A 14,116-nucleotide genomic window follows, 5' to 3' on the forward strand; every position below is an offset into this window, starting at 1 on the left:
AGAAAGGAAATGCTTCAAGTTCAGGTAATGAGTTTTATTAATTATCATTAGTTAAGAACACACTTTCATTGATAACTAGAGATCGATTCAACAACCTATTTTTGTAAGACGTGTCTGTTCAGTGCAGTAGATACATGATTGTAAATCAACTTTTGTTAAGACATCTTTATCACGGTTTCTATTTCTAAAACGCTGTATACATATTTTTCACATTTGTGTTTTTTTCACTAGAAATGATTGCTTATGGGTACTTTCATGTGTGTGTAAAATAGATTTTTTTATTAATAGATTGTAGATGTGTATTAAAATGTGGTGTTTTGCAAAAAGCTACAGTATATATCCATTGTTTAGTTGGAATGGAATGTTTGTTTACTCAATATAACTATGCTATGTGGTTGTCTCACAGCTATCTTGAGATGACTGAGTCACTATGGATATGAGCATCCACTAAATGTAAATGTTTTACATATAGATCTCATATTACTGTATTGAATCTTTTTTTTCATATTGATGTTACAAATGTTTCATTTGTACAGTTCTTGTGTTACATTTAACTGTGTAAAAAAAAAAATGTTTTGCCCAAAAAACATGATCATTTGTCTCTCTGAAATGAAACCATCAAATGATAGATTTGAAACAAATACATCTGTCATTGAATAACCCCATGCCATAATTAGAGTGAAAAAACACACCACACCAATCTCTTGTATAAGTTCTTTAAACAATAAAAGCTACTTAACCAACATTTCTGAAAATAGAGCGTTTTGGAATTAAACTCTTCAATTCTCTAAAAACTGAAGAGGTTGATAATCTTGTTTCTCATCCCCCAAATACTTCTTCAGAAACGGCACAACTTTAAAGAGGTTGATGTGGAAATCTCTGGACTTTTCGCTCGACTCCTGTTTGAAATCACTGTTACCACCAGGGCACAGGTCCTCGGTTCCCCAGCTGATCACTCCAACCTATGAAGAATGGAAGAGGTGTCAGTACAGTACTAATTACCTGTAGATTACGAAGACCCCAGAGGTTTGCAAATACATTTTACAGAAATAAATATGGAATCATTGTAGAAAAAAGGAAAGCGCAAAAAGTATGTGGAAAGTAGATAAACAGGCTCTAGCAAAGTGCCAATTTTCTATCTGCTGTATGTACTGTAGATATGACCAGAATGTCTCACCTGGATGGTGCGGTATTCATCATAGTCCTTAAACACAGCTCCACCGGAGTCACCTGCACACACACACACACACACACACACACACACACACACACACACATACAAGTACACACACATACAAGTACACACATACAAACAAATGAAAAGGTAAGACAAAGTAATAGAGAACCCTTTTCATCTTTAACAAGTTACAATACTTCTATTACAATAATACTAATTCAAATCATAAGGTTCGCGTTACATTGAGAACAGATATAAACAAACAGTGAGTGCCTCATCTAATGTTCCATGAACTGTTAACATACCTTTGCAGGCAACATTATCTCTAGTAGGTTGTCTCCCACCCGTGCACAGGAAGTTATCAGTCACAACATCCTTTAGATTAAGTGGTGTTATGCCTTCTACCTGAGTAGCAGCCGGTTCGATACAATTGTCCCTCAACTAAAGAGAAAAATATATGAGAGGCGCACATATGGGCATCATCCATTGGTGTGTGTGGTCAGACATCATACAAGCACTCACCTGATCCTGAAGCTTTAGTTTGGCATCGCTACGTTGATCCATTTGTTCCTCCTTATCATATGAAATGAAACTGACTTCTTCTAATGGATTTTTGAACAATAGCTGTTCTGCAAGGAGAACACTATATGAGGCAAGGCAACATACAGTGCCTAGATGAACCTTGTGTATCCTGGTGAATAGGCTATGTGTGCTGTAACTGTACCTTGTTGCTTGCAGGTGATAGCCTCTCCTACCAGTCTTAAAGCGCCACTTGTTTCCTTGGTGCAAGGGATGCAAATTGGTCTGAGGAACACAGTAAAGCAAGAATGCGTAAAGGAAACAACGTGTGCTTCACAGGTTACTACAGAGATGATTCAGATCTGAAGGGCTGTGTCATCATATTCAATCTGGTTACCTTCAGCATAATATCAGAAGTCTTACCTTATGTCGATAGAGAAATTTACATCATCCTTCAGTTCGATGAGAGCTACGTCGTAATCATAGAACTCCTTTATCCCGTCATCCTTTTTACCGTTGATATTATAATCAGGATGTAATATTATACGTGATGCTCCCTTTACAACTGTTAAGAGGCAGGACTAGAGTGTAATTCAACAAACCTATTGCTTACAATTTACAATATCACCAGGTTACTTGTTCAAGTAAATGTGGCATTCGGACAGATTTCCTGGTAATGATGATAATCACTTGAAAAAACAAGATTATTCAACAACAAAAAATTGTTTAGGTGTAAGTGCAAATGTTTTTGAAGGGGGGGGGGCTGGTTATACCTTGATTTGCCCCAATCGTAACACGGATATTGTCTGCATTGTCTTCGAACTTGAAGCAGTGAGCAGCAGTCAAGATGAAGCGGCGAGAAACAATAGACCCCATGCATTTACTAGCTGTTCCATCCTCATGCTATGGTATCAGGAGAGAGAGGTTGAACATACATACAGTAAATGACAACAAGCAGGCATTTGCATCAATATCTAATTTAAATGTCAACAGGATTTCATTTTTTTGTGCACTGGGATGAGAGAGTATGGGAGGTGTGTGTCAGCCATTTATCACTCCCATAGCACAAATAACCTGAAGCATTGCAGAAACACACTACGAGTGATAATTGAATTCAGGACTTAAATGACAGGCGAGGTCTACTGTATACTGTTAGCGATCAAATTCTAACTTAAATATGATCATTTAAATGAAATCGAATCAATTATAAGTTAGTATATCTGTCATGTTTTGGTAATGACAGTGCACACTAAATCAAATCTGAACATGAAGAAAGGCCACTGGGTCATTGATGAAATAATCAAGGGTGAAAATCAGGCACTGTGTTGTTACTGTGTTGTCAATCCGTGCCATCCAGGGGTATCTTTGCCGTATGGTGTTTGGGGTAGTGTCATCATAGTTTCTATGGAGTCCGCATAAACTCACAACCTGGCTTTCATCTATGTGGAGGAGAGAGGTGACTCAACACACTGATACAAAGACACAAATACAGAATAATATCCATGCATAGAAATCTACACATTCTTCTATATTGTTGTTTAATTAAGACTCTTACCAATTATCTTATCAAAGGTTTTTTCCAATTCAACAGCATTCTTTACTTTAAAATAATGGCTCTCGCCGTTCCTTTTTGTCACTAGTGGCACGATATCTTCATCAAAAATTTCACTTCCGACACCAAAAACATAAACATCTAAAAAAAAAACAAGAGGAAGTGCCAAAAACATTAGGCATGAGATGAATCAAGAACGGTAACCTACTTGAGACGATAGCTGGCTTGAATTAGAATATTGTACAGTGCTGAGTGCCACAAATCATTGTTCAAAAATGGTTGATTTATTCCTGAGCAAACTGTTGTGTGTGTGTGTGTTTTAGGCCTTGCTCAGTCTATAGTTAGAAAGCCTCCATGAATGGGCAACTTTATTGGGGGTGGGCTAATTGACTATCAGTGACTGACATAACAAGAGAAACTGCTGATGCACAAACAAATTCCACCTTGTGTATTCTACTATTTTAACTCGGAACAGTAAGTTAAGATCCCGACAGTTCCTGTCACGCCCTGACCTTAGAGATCCTTTTAATTCTCTATTTGGTTAGGTCAGGGTGTGACTAGGGTGGGCAATCTATGTTTTCTATTTCTTTGTTGGCCTGGTATGGTTCCCAATCAGAGGCAGCTGTCTATCGTTGTCTCTGATTGGGGATCATATTTAGGCAGCCTTTTCCCACCTGTTGTTTGTGGGATCTTGTTTTTGTGTAGTGCCTGTGAACACTGCATTTATGTCACGTTTGTTTGTTCGGTATTGTTTTTGGTGAGTTTCATTTATTAAAACGTGGAACTCTACGCACGCTGCGCCTTGGTCCATTTATTCCAACGATCGTGACAGTTCCTAAAATATTTTTGGAGTAAATTGATCTGAGGAGAATAGTTGAGAGTAGAATGTCAGGTTGTTGTTAAATGTTATGACCACACAAAGGTTTTGACCTCACCAAGATATTTATCCCGTTCTGTCTTGTTATTCATGTACACCGATTCCCTAATTTTGGCTACTGTGTTTTCAGGGCTACCCCCCATGTTGTAAGCACCTGCAAGTAAAGAGATTCAAGGGATTATTACTGAGCTGACCAAAGGTGAACAAAAGCTTAAAAAAAAAAAAAGAAGCTACGAACTGCAATACATTCAAGTACTTTCCATACAAATATACATGAATAATAGCAATACAGTACCATCTGTGAAAAAGATGAGGACATGGTGGACCTCCGTGAATAGCTTTTCATTTCGTAGTTTTTGGATAGCCATGCGTTCCAGGATGGTTTTAAATGCAAGGTTGAGATTGGTCCCAACATTATCTCTAGCTGTGAAAAAGTGCACGCGCACACACATAAACACACTGTCACATTACATTTGACCTAGCCACTGGATAAGTGTATTGTTTGGGCAATGATGATGTAAGTACATATATGGTAAATGTTTTGCTCACCATCATATTTAAAGTTGTCCAAGTCCTCCAAGACTTTCTCAAGTGGTTTTCTTTTATCTCCAGAAAAATCTATTATGTTGACAACCTCTAATACATCAGAAGCAAAGAAAAGGATTTCGTAATTTGGGCTGACTGAAAAGGAGCTAACCTGTGAAAGGTGAAGACACAAAACAGGATAATGTTTAATGATCTGTCAAAGAATGTGAGAGGAATACTGTGGTAAACCAATAACTGATTCCATATTGTCAGACATTTCTATCAGCTACATAACATACTTTGTGAGTGACTTGTGACATACCTTTGTGATAAGTTTCTTGACAGCATTTCTTGCTTTGTCAAACTCATTCTCCGCAATGCTGTCAGATATGTCCATAGCAATGTACATGTTAAGCTTTCCAGCTTTATCTATTGTGATCTTCTTTCCTTCCTGATCTGTGTCATCTGAAAGGCACCAGCAGGATATCTTACTTTGACAATCACAGGTGGAAAAGGAGGATATTTGAGGATATGTGAAAGGTTTGGCAAATACAGTGCATTTGGAAAGTATTCAGACCCCTTTCCTTTTTTCCACATTTTGTTACGTTACAGCCTTATTCTAAAATGGATTAAATAAAAACAGTTCCTCATCAATCTACACACATAATAACAAAGCGAAAACAGGTTTTTAGAAATGGTTGCAAATGTATGAAAAATAAAAAACAGAAATACCTTATTTACAGTTGAAGTCAGTTTTTCACAATTCCTGACATTTAATCCGAGTAAAAATTCCCTATCTTAGGTCAGTTAGGCTCACCACTTTATTTTAAGAATGTGAAATGTCAGAATAATAGTAGAGAGAATGATTTATTTCAGCTTTTATTTCTTTCATCACATTCCCAGTGGGTCAGAAGTTTACATACTAATTGAGTGTATCTGGTAGCATTGCCTTTAAGTTGTTTAACTTGGGTCAAACGTTTTGGGTAGCCTTCCACAAGCTTCCCACAATAAATTGGGTGAATTTTGGCCCATTCCCCCTGACAGTGCTGGTGTAACGGAGTCAGGTTTGTAGGTCTCTTTGCTCGCTTTCCTTTTTCAGTTCTGCCCACAAATTTTCTATAGGATTGAGGTCCGGGCTTTGTGATGGCCACTCCAATACCTTGACTTTGTTGTCCTTAAGCCATTTTGCCACAACTTTGGAAGTATGCTTGGGGTCATTGTCCACTTGGAAGACCCATTTGTGACCAAGCTTTAACTTCCTGACTGATGTCTTGAGATGTTGCTTCAATATATCCACATAATTTTCCTACCTCATGATGCCATCTATTTTGTGAAGTGCACCAGTCCCTCCTGCAGCAAAGCACCCCCACAACATGATGCTGCCACCCCCGTGCTTCACGGTTGGGGTGGTGTTCTTCGGCTTGCAAGCCTCCCACTTTTTCCTCCAAGCATAACAATGGCCATTATGGCCAAACAGTTATATTTTTGTTACATCAGACCAGAGGACATTTCTCCAAAAAGTACAAGCTTTGTCCCCATGTGCAGTTGCTAACCCGAGTCTGGCTTTTTTATGGCAGTTTTGGAGCAGTGGCTTCTTCCTTGCTGAGCGGCCTTTAAGGTTATGTCGATATAGGACTTGTTTTTCTGTGGATACAGATGCTTTTATACCTGAAAAACGAGTTTTAATGACTCCAACCTAAGTGTGTGTAAACTTCTGACTTCAACTGTACATAAGTATTCAGACCCTTTGCTATGAGACTCGAAATTGAGCTCAGGTGCATCCTGTTTCCGTTGATCATCCTTGAGATGTTTTTACAACTTGATTGGAGTCCTCCTGTGGTAAATTCAATTGACTGGACATGATTTGGAAAGGCACACTACTGTCTATATAAGGTGCCACAGTTGACCGTGCATGTCAGAGCAAAAACCAAGCCATGAGGTCGACGGAATTGTCCGTAGAGCTCTGAGACAGGATTGTGCTGAGGCACAGATCTGGGGAAGGGTACCAAAAAATGTCTGCAGCATTGAAGGTCCCCAAGAACACGGTGGCTTTCTTAAATGGAAGAAGTTTGGAACCACCAAGACTCTCCCTAGAGCTGGCCGCCCACCCAAACTGAGCAATCGGGGGAGAAGAGCCTTGATCAGGGAGGTGACCAAGAACCTGATGGTCACTCTGACAGAGCTCTGTGGAGATGGGAGAACCTTCCAGAAGGACAACCATCTCTGCAGCACTTCACCAATCAGGCCTTTATGATAGAGTGGCCAGACGGAAGCCACTCCTCAGTAAAAGGCACAGCCCGCTTGGAGTTGGCCAAAAGGCACCTAAAGACTCTTAGACCATGAGAAACAAGAATCTCTGGTCTGATGAAACCAAGATTGAGCTCTTTGGCCTGAATGCCAACTGTCACAATGAAGCATGGTGTGGCAGCATCATGCTGTGGGGATGTTTTTCAGCGGCAGGGACTGGGAGACTAGTTAAGCTCGAGGGAAAGATGAACGGAGCAAAGTACAGAGTGATCCTTGATGAGAACATGATCCAGAGCGCTCAGGACCTTTAGACTGGGGCGAAGGTTCACCTTCCAACAGGACAATGACCCTAAGCACACAGCTAAGAGAATGCAGAAGTGGCTTCGGGACAAGTCTCTGAATATCCTTGAGTGGCCCAGCCAGAGCCCGGACTTGAACCTGATCTAACATCTCTGGAGAGCCCTGAAAATAGCTGTGCAGAGACGCTCCACATCCAACCTGACAGAGCTTGAGAAGATCTGCAGAGAAGAATGGGTGAAACTCCCCAAATACAGTTGTGCCAAGCTTGTAGTGTCATATCCAAGAAGACTCAAGGCTGTAATCACTGCCAAAGGAGCTTCAACAAAGTACTGAGTAAACGGTTTGAATAATGATGTGATATTTATGTTTATGTGTAATACATTTGAAAAAAAATTATAAACTGTTTTTGCTCTGTCATTATGATGTATTGGGTGTAGAATAATGAGGAAAAACAACAATTTAATCTATTTTAGAATAAGGCTGTAACGTAACAAAATGTGGAAAAAGTGAAGGGGTCTGAATACTTTCTGAATGCACTGTATACTGATAAAGTTATGGTGATAATGGAATAAAGACTTCAACAAATAAACAATTGATGATATATTAGTTGTTAAGACCTACCAATGGGCGCTGCCAGCTGAAGGCTCTCTCTGATGGCACTGCCGAAGGCCTCCGTGATCTCCAGTGCAGTGTCATACGTGTGTTTGTCTGCAACAATAACAAAAGAACCAGACAACCACAGGATAAATCTTTATTTTTCACAGTCTATGACATTGGACTGTACATGACAATCTTTTGGCATCTTTGAGCAATGGACTAGTCGTTACTGCGTTGTGTTGCTTGGAAAACTGTTATTGTTTTGGGTGTCTTTCTGGGACTTACAGTAACATTTAGGCTCAGTCCCAGTCCATTGGCCATTCTCTTGACATACACGCGTCTTTGACCCCAACAAATGTAAGCTGTCGTCACAGCGGTAAGACAATTTGTCGTCAATGCCAAAACTGGAACCAGACCTCCTAGCACCTGCTGGAATCCCAGGGTCAGCACAGCGATCTTCACCTCCTGCTGTAAGAGAACGGTGGGAGAAAGTCAGAGAGAAATGGAGAGGGAGGGTGTCAGGGAGGCAGGGAGAGTATAGCATGCTGCATAGGGAGTTATTGTGTAGGCTGTGGCACTGAACGCCATTTATAATGTGTCATTCCGACCAGAGGGTCCTGAGGAGAAAGACTGAGAGACAGATGACGGTTTGCTACTCACAGTCACGGCTGCATATGGGTGTGCCCCCACTCCACTTCCCATTGGTTTGGCACACACGGGAGGCTGAGCCGCGCAGTGAGTATCCCGAATAACACTCATACGTGGTCTTATTGTTGACAAAATACTGCGATTGTACAGGCAAGACAGAACCACTTTCTAAAACCAAGGGGTTGGGGCATTCGATCACTAAAGAAGAAGAAAACAAAATGGATGGTCCGGTTTCAGTAGCATTTCTCTTATTTCAAATACTGTCTTCGTGGAAGATATCAGGCATCGTCACTTACTTTTGCACTGTTGAAGACGTCTTCTTTGTGGTGGTGGCTTCCAAGTTCCGCTTTTCAGGCACGCGCGAGTTAAAGCAGGATGTGGATAGTACCCTTCTGGACAGTGGTATATCATAATGCTGCCATACTCAAGCTTCCTAGTGAGAGTGTAACTACCTCCTTCCATGCCCATACTCTCCTCATTACAGGTGACTGCACACAGAACACCTACACCTGTGGGGTCAGTGTGAGAAATGTCCATTTATTTTACACGTGCATGCCTGTATGAATGGCCTGGGCCATGTTGGGATTCTGGCTAGAATACCAGAACACATCAGAATTCTAAATAGTATACAGAACCCTAATGGATGGAGTCAAAGCTGAACATGTGTGTGTAGGTACACGAGTAAATTTTAAGACCCTAATCATAATTTATGTTGAATATTATGATATTCTCACTTTGATGAACACCCAGTCAAAAAGTACTGACAGTGAATCCTATCAAAAACAACACACGTGGTTAAAAGCAAATCCTTCTTGGCTAATATTTATGTTGAGTACATACATTTTATTTTCCATCCATTGTTATACTATCCAGAACACAGGAGCATATGGGACAAATGTTTCTAAAAGTTAAGAAAAGCCAACAACAGCAGTTTGAATGTAAAAGCCATGTCAAGGCACTCACCCATATAAAGAGGACATATCAGCAGAGCTGCAGACAAACTCCAGAGAACAGAAAAGTCCATGGTGGCTCACAGGTCCAGAAGTAAAACAATCTGCAGAAGGGTGCATGTTTATATGGAGAAGGTAGGAAGGACAAGGGGGAAGGTATGGCTAAAAGCTTGCCGTCACTGGTTAACCTAAAGTCAAATAAAAGAAGATCAATGACCTACAATGAGAAACAAACACACACTCACAAAATGTCCAAATACTTGCCATATTTCTACTTTTTTATATATATGGTTTTTAAATCCCAGCCTGTGACTGAGAATTATCTATCAGCTTTATTATATGAAAATGATTTATACTTTGATAAACCACTCGTAGCTAGTACAGCTTATTTTGCAACAGCTTAGACCAAAAAGGTCAAAGGTCTTAGTGTGTATTCCAGTAAGTAAACCTAGCCTCAGCTCTCCAACTGTCTGTGGGTAATTCCAGTAAATACAACTTTTTTTTAAAACACCCCCAGCGTAAAAATACCCTCTCCCCTTATAAACCTAACTCCAAAAATAATGATTACCACCATGAATAACAATAACTGTAGCAAACGTGGTTATAAACGTGGATATCGACATTTCCACTACCACATGGTTTTGTGGCACTGGCTGCAGACAATGATCAGCTAGGGGGAAATCAGATTTTCACAATTTTGACACTAGATTTATAATTATATAAATGTATGCGACGAAATTTCCACCATGTTTTTGTGCCAATGAACCACACACAACCAATAAGCAACGCATAACTACATATCGATTACTTTGAGCGCTTATCATCACGGTTTACCTTTTCAACGCCACAATCAAGTAGAGTATGTCAATCTCGCCAAACACAAAATACATGTTGATAAGCGCTCAAAGTAATCGATATGCAGTTATGCGTAGCCCGACCCCGCACTGGTCGGGCTACGGGGATCATTCAACCAGGTAAGGTTGGGCAGGCTCGGTGCTTAAGAGCTCCTGTACGCTTTCACGGTCCGGTATATCCGGCGCCACCTCCTCGCTCCAGCCCAGTAACACCAGTGCCTACACCACGCACCAGGCTTCCTGTGCGTCTCCAGAACTCTGTTCCTCCTCCACGCACTCTCCCTGTGGTGCGTGTCTCCAGCCCGGTACCTCCAGTTCCGGCACCACGCACCAAGCCTCCTGTGCGTCTCCAGAGCCCTGTACGCACTGTTCCTGCTCCCTGCACTAGCCTTGAGGTGCGTGTCTACAAACCGGTACCACCAGTTCCGGCAACACCCACCAGGCCTACTGTGCGCCTCAGCAGGTCTGAGCTGCCTGCCTGCCCAGCGCCGTCTGAGCTGCCTGCCTGCCCAGCGCCGTCTGAGCTGCCTGCCTGCCCAGCGCCGTCTGAGCTACCTGCCTGCCCAGCGCCATCTGAGCTGCCTGCCTGCCCAGCGCCATCTGAGCCATCCGTCTGCCCAGCGCCATCTGAGCCATCCGTATGCCCAGCGCCATCTGAGCCGTCCGTCTGCCCAGCGCCATCTGAGCCGTCCGTCTGCCCAGCGCCGTCTGAGCCGTCCGTCTGCCCAGCGCCGTCAGGGCCGTCCGTCTGCCCAGCGCCGTCAGAGCCGTCCGTCTGTCCCGAGCCGCTAGAGCCGTCCGTCTGTCCCGAGCCGCTAGAGCCGTCCGTCAGTCAGGAACTGCTAGAGCCATCCGTCAGTCAGGAGCCGCCAGAGCCGCCAGCCAGTCAGGAGCCGCCAGAGCCGCCAGCCAGTCAGGAGCCGCCAGAGCCGCCAGCCAGTCAGGAGCCGCCAGAGCCGCCAGCCAGTCAGGAGCCGCTAGCCAGTCAGGAGCCGCCAGAGCCGCCAGCAAGTCAGGAGCCGCCAGAGCCGCCAGCAAGTCAGGAGCCGCCAGAGCCGCCAGCCAGTCAGGAGCCGCCAGAGCCGCCAGCCAGTCAGGAGCCGCCAGAGCCGCCAGCCAGTCAGGAGCCGCCAGAGCCGCCAGCCAGTCAGGAGCCGCCAGAGCCGCCAGCCAGTCAGGAGCCGCCAGAGCCGCCAGCCAGTCAGGAGCCGCCAGAGCCGCCAGCCAGTCAGGAGCCGCCAGAGCCGCCAGCCAGTCAGGAGCCGCCAGAGCCGCCAGCCAGTCAGGAGCCGCCAGAGCCGCCAGCCAGTCAGGAGCCGCCAGAGCCGCCAGCCAGTCAGGAGCCGCCAGAGCCGCCAGCCAGTCAGGAGCCGCCAGAGCCGCCAGCCAGTCAGGAGCCGCCAGAGCCGCCAGCCAGTCAGGAGCCGCCAGAGCCGCCAGCCAGTCAGGAGCCGCCAGAGCCGCCCGCCAGTCAGGAGCCGCCAGAGCCGCCCGCCAGTCAGGAGCCGCCAGAGCCGCCCGCCAGTCAGGAGCCGCCAGAGCCGCCCGCCAGTCAGGAGCCGCCAGAGCCGCCCGCCAGTCAGGAGCCGCCAGAGCCGCCCGCCAGTCAGGAGCCGCCAGAGCCGCCCGCCAGTCAGGAGCCGCCAGAGCCGCCCGCCAGTCAGGAGCCGCCAGAGCCGCCCGCCAGTCAGGAGCCGCCCGCCAGAGCCGCCCGCCAGTCAGGAGCCGCCCGCCAGAGCCGCCCGCCAGTCAGGAGCCGCCCGCCAGAGCCGCCCGCCAGTCAGGAGCCGCCCGCCAGTCAGGAGCCGCCCGCCAGTCATGAGCCGCCCTCCAGTCATGAGCCGCCCTCCAGTCATGAGCCGCCCTCCAGTCATGAGCCGCCCTCCAGTCATGAGCCGCCATTCAGTCCGGAGCTGCCATTCGTCCGGAGCTACCTCTCAGTCCTGAGCTACCTCCAGTTTATAAGCTACCTCTCTATCATGAGCTGTCCCTCAGTCCGGAGTAGTTTCCTCAGTATTGTGGGGACCTTGGTGAAGGTTCCTAGGCCAAGGTCGGCGGCGAGGGTCGCCACTCAAAGGACGCTAAGGAGGGGGACTAAGACAGTGGTGGAGTGGTGTCCTCGTCCAGCGCCGGAGCCGCCACCGCGGACAGATGCCCACCCAGACCCTCCCCTAGAGTTTTAAGGGGGTGCGTTCGGAGTCCGCAGCTCAGGAGGGGGGTACTGTCACGTTCTGACCATAGTTCTTGTGTGTTGTGCCTGTTTTAGTGTTGGTCAGGACGTGAGCTGGGTGGGCATTCTATGTTGTGTGTCTAGTTTGTCTGTTTCTATGTTTGGCCTTATATGGTTCTCAATCAGAGGCAGATGTTTTGTGTTGTCTCTGATTGGGAATCATATATAGGTGGCTTGTTTTGTTGGGATTTTGTGGGTGGTTGTTTCCTGTCTCTGTGTTTTCTCTGCACCAGATAGGGCTGTTTCGGTTTGCCACGTTTGTTATTTTGTTAGTTGTAAGTGTTCACAGTTTCGTCTTGTTTATTAAAGTCATGTTGAACACGAGCTACGCTGCGTCTTGGTCCGATCCCTGCTACACCTCCTCTTCAGACGAAGAGGAGGAAGGCTGCCGTTACAGTGTGCCCCTGGCTATCCGTCAATAAAAAATGTTTTAAGATTGTCTCGTCTGGTTTGCCTAATTTAAGGAACTTGAAATTATTTATACTTTGATACTTAAGTATATTTAAAACTAAATACTTTTAGACTTTTACTCAAGTAGTATTTTACTGGGTGACTTAAGCTTTTACTTGAGTAATTTTATATTTTAAGGTATCTTTACTTTACTCATTTATTTATTTATTTCACCTTTATTTAACCAGGTAGGCAAGTTGAGAACAAGTTCTCATTTACAATTGCGACCTGGCCAAGATAAAGCAAAGTAGTTCGACACATACAACAACACAGAGTTACACATGGAGTAAAACAAACATACAGTCAATAATACAGTAGAAAAAAAATAAGTATATACAATGTGAGCAAATGAGGTGAGAAGGGAGGTAAAGGCAAAAAAAAAAGGCCATGGTGGTGAAGTAAATACAATATAGCAAGTAAAACACTGGAATGGTAGATTTGCAGTGGAAGAATGTGCAAAATAAAGATAGAAATAATGGGGTCCAAAGGAGCTAAATAAATAAATAAATAAATACAGTAGGGGGAGAGGTAGTTGTTTGGGGCAAAATTATAGATGGGCTATGTGCAGTAATCTGTGAGCTGCTCTGACAGCTGGTGCTTAAAGCTAGTGAGGGAGATATGAGTCTCCAGCTTCAGTGATTTTTGCAATTCGTTCCAGTCATTGGCAGCAGAGAACTGGAAGGAGAGGCAGCCAAAGGAAGAATTGGTTTTGGGGGTGACCAGAGAGATATACCTGCTGGAGCGTGTGCTATAGGTGGGTGCTGCTATGGTGACCAGCGAGCTGAGATAAGGGGGGACTTTACCTAGCAGGGTCTTGTAGATGACCTGGAGCCAGTGGGTTTGGCGACGAGTATGAAGCGAGGACCAGCCAACGAGAGCGTACAGGTCGCAGTGGTGGGTAGTATATGGGGCTTTGGTGACAAAATAGATGGCACCGTGATAGACTGCATCCAATTTGCTGAGTAGGGTATTGGAGGCTATTTTGTAAATGACATTGCCGAAGTCGAGGATCGGTAGGATGGTCAGTTTTACAAGGGTATGTTTGGCAGCATGAGTGAAGGATGCTTTGTTGCGAAATAGGAAGCCAATTCTAGATTAAACTTTGGATTGGAGATGTTTGATGTGAGTCTGGAAGGAGAGTTTACAGTCTAACCAGACACCTAGGTATTTGTAGTTGTCCACATATTCTA

At 44.6% G+C, this 14,116-nt stretch overlaps 1 protein-coding gene across 2 annotated transcripts; it reads right to left on the reverse strand.

The window, feature by feature from the left end:
• Positions 1 to 13: 13 nt before the first annotated feature.
• cfbl (complement factor b, like) lies at positions 14 to 9,502 on the reverse strand. Of its 2 annotated transcripts, none has more exons than XM_038965211.1 (18): positions 9,406 to 9,502; positions 8,739 to 8,951; positions 8,455 to 8,640; positions 8,080 to 8,262; positions 7,819 to 7,905; positions 4,973 to 5,115; positions 4,675 to 4,822; positions 4,421 to 4,549; positions 4,184 to 4,279; positions 3,252 to 3,389; positions 3,029 to 3,135; positions 2,470 to 2,599; positions 2,120 to 2,261; positions 1,902 to 1,981; positions 1,700 to 1,806; positions 1,483 to 1,618; positions 1,178 to 1,230; positions 14 to 962 (listed from the first exon to the last, which is right to left on the reverse strand). In XM_038965211.1, the coding sequence occupies exons 1-18, from the start codon at positions 9,464 to 9,466 to the stop codon at positions 780 to 782; spliced, it is 2,322 nt and encodes a 773-aa protein (XP_038821139.1). In that variant the 5' UTR covers positions 9,467 to 9,502; the 3' UTR covers positions 14 to 779. The 2 variants fall into 2 exon arrangements, with proteins under 2 accessions (XP_038821139.1, XP_038821138.1); XM_038965210.1 differs by having other exon boundaries at positions 8,739 to 8,960; positions 9,406 to 9,424.
• Positions 9,503 to 14,116: the final 4,614 nt, after the last annotated feature.

This window comes from Salvelinus namaycush, chromosome 26 (genome assembly GCF_016432855.1).
Source record: "Salvelinus namaycush isolate Seneca chromosome 26, SaNama_1.0, whole genome shotgun sequence".
Classification (NCBI taxonomy): domain Eukaryota; kingdom Metazoa; phylum Chordata; class Actinopteri; order Salmoniformes; family Salmonidae; genus Salvelinus; species Salvelinus namaycush.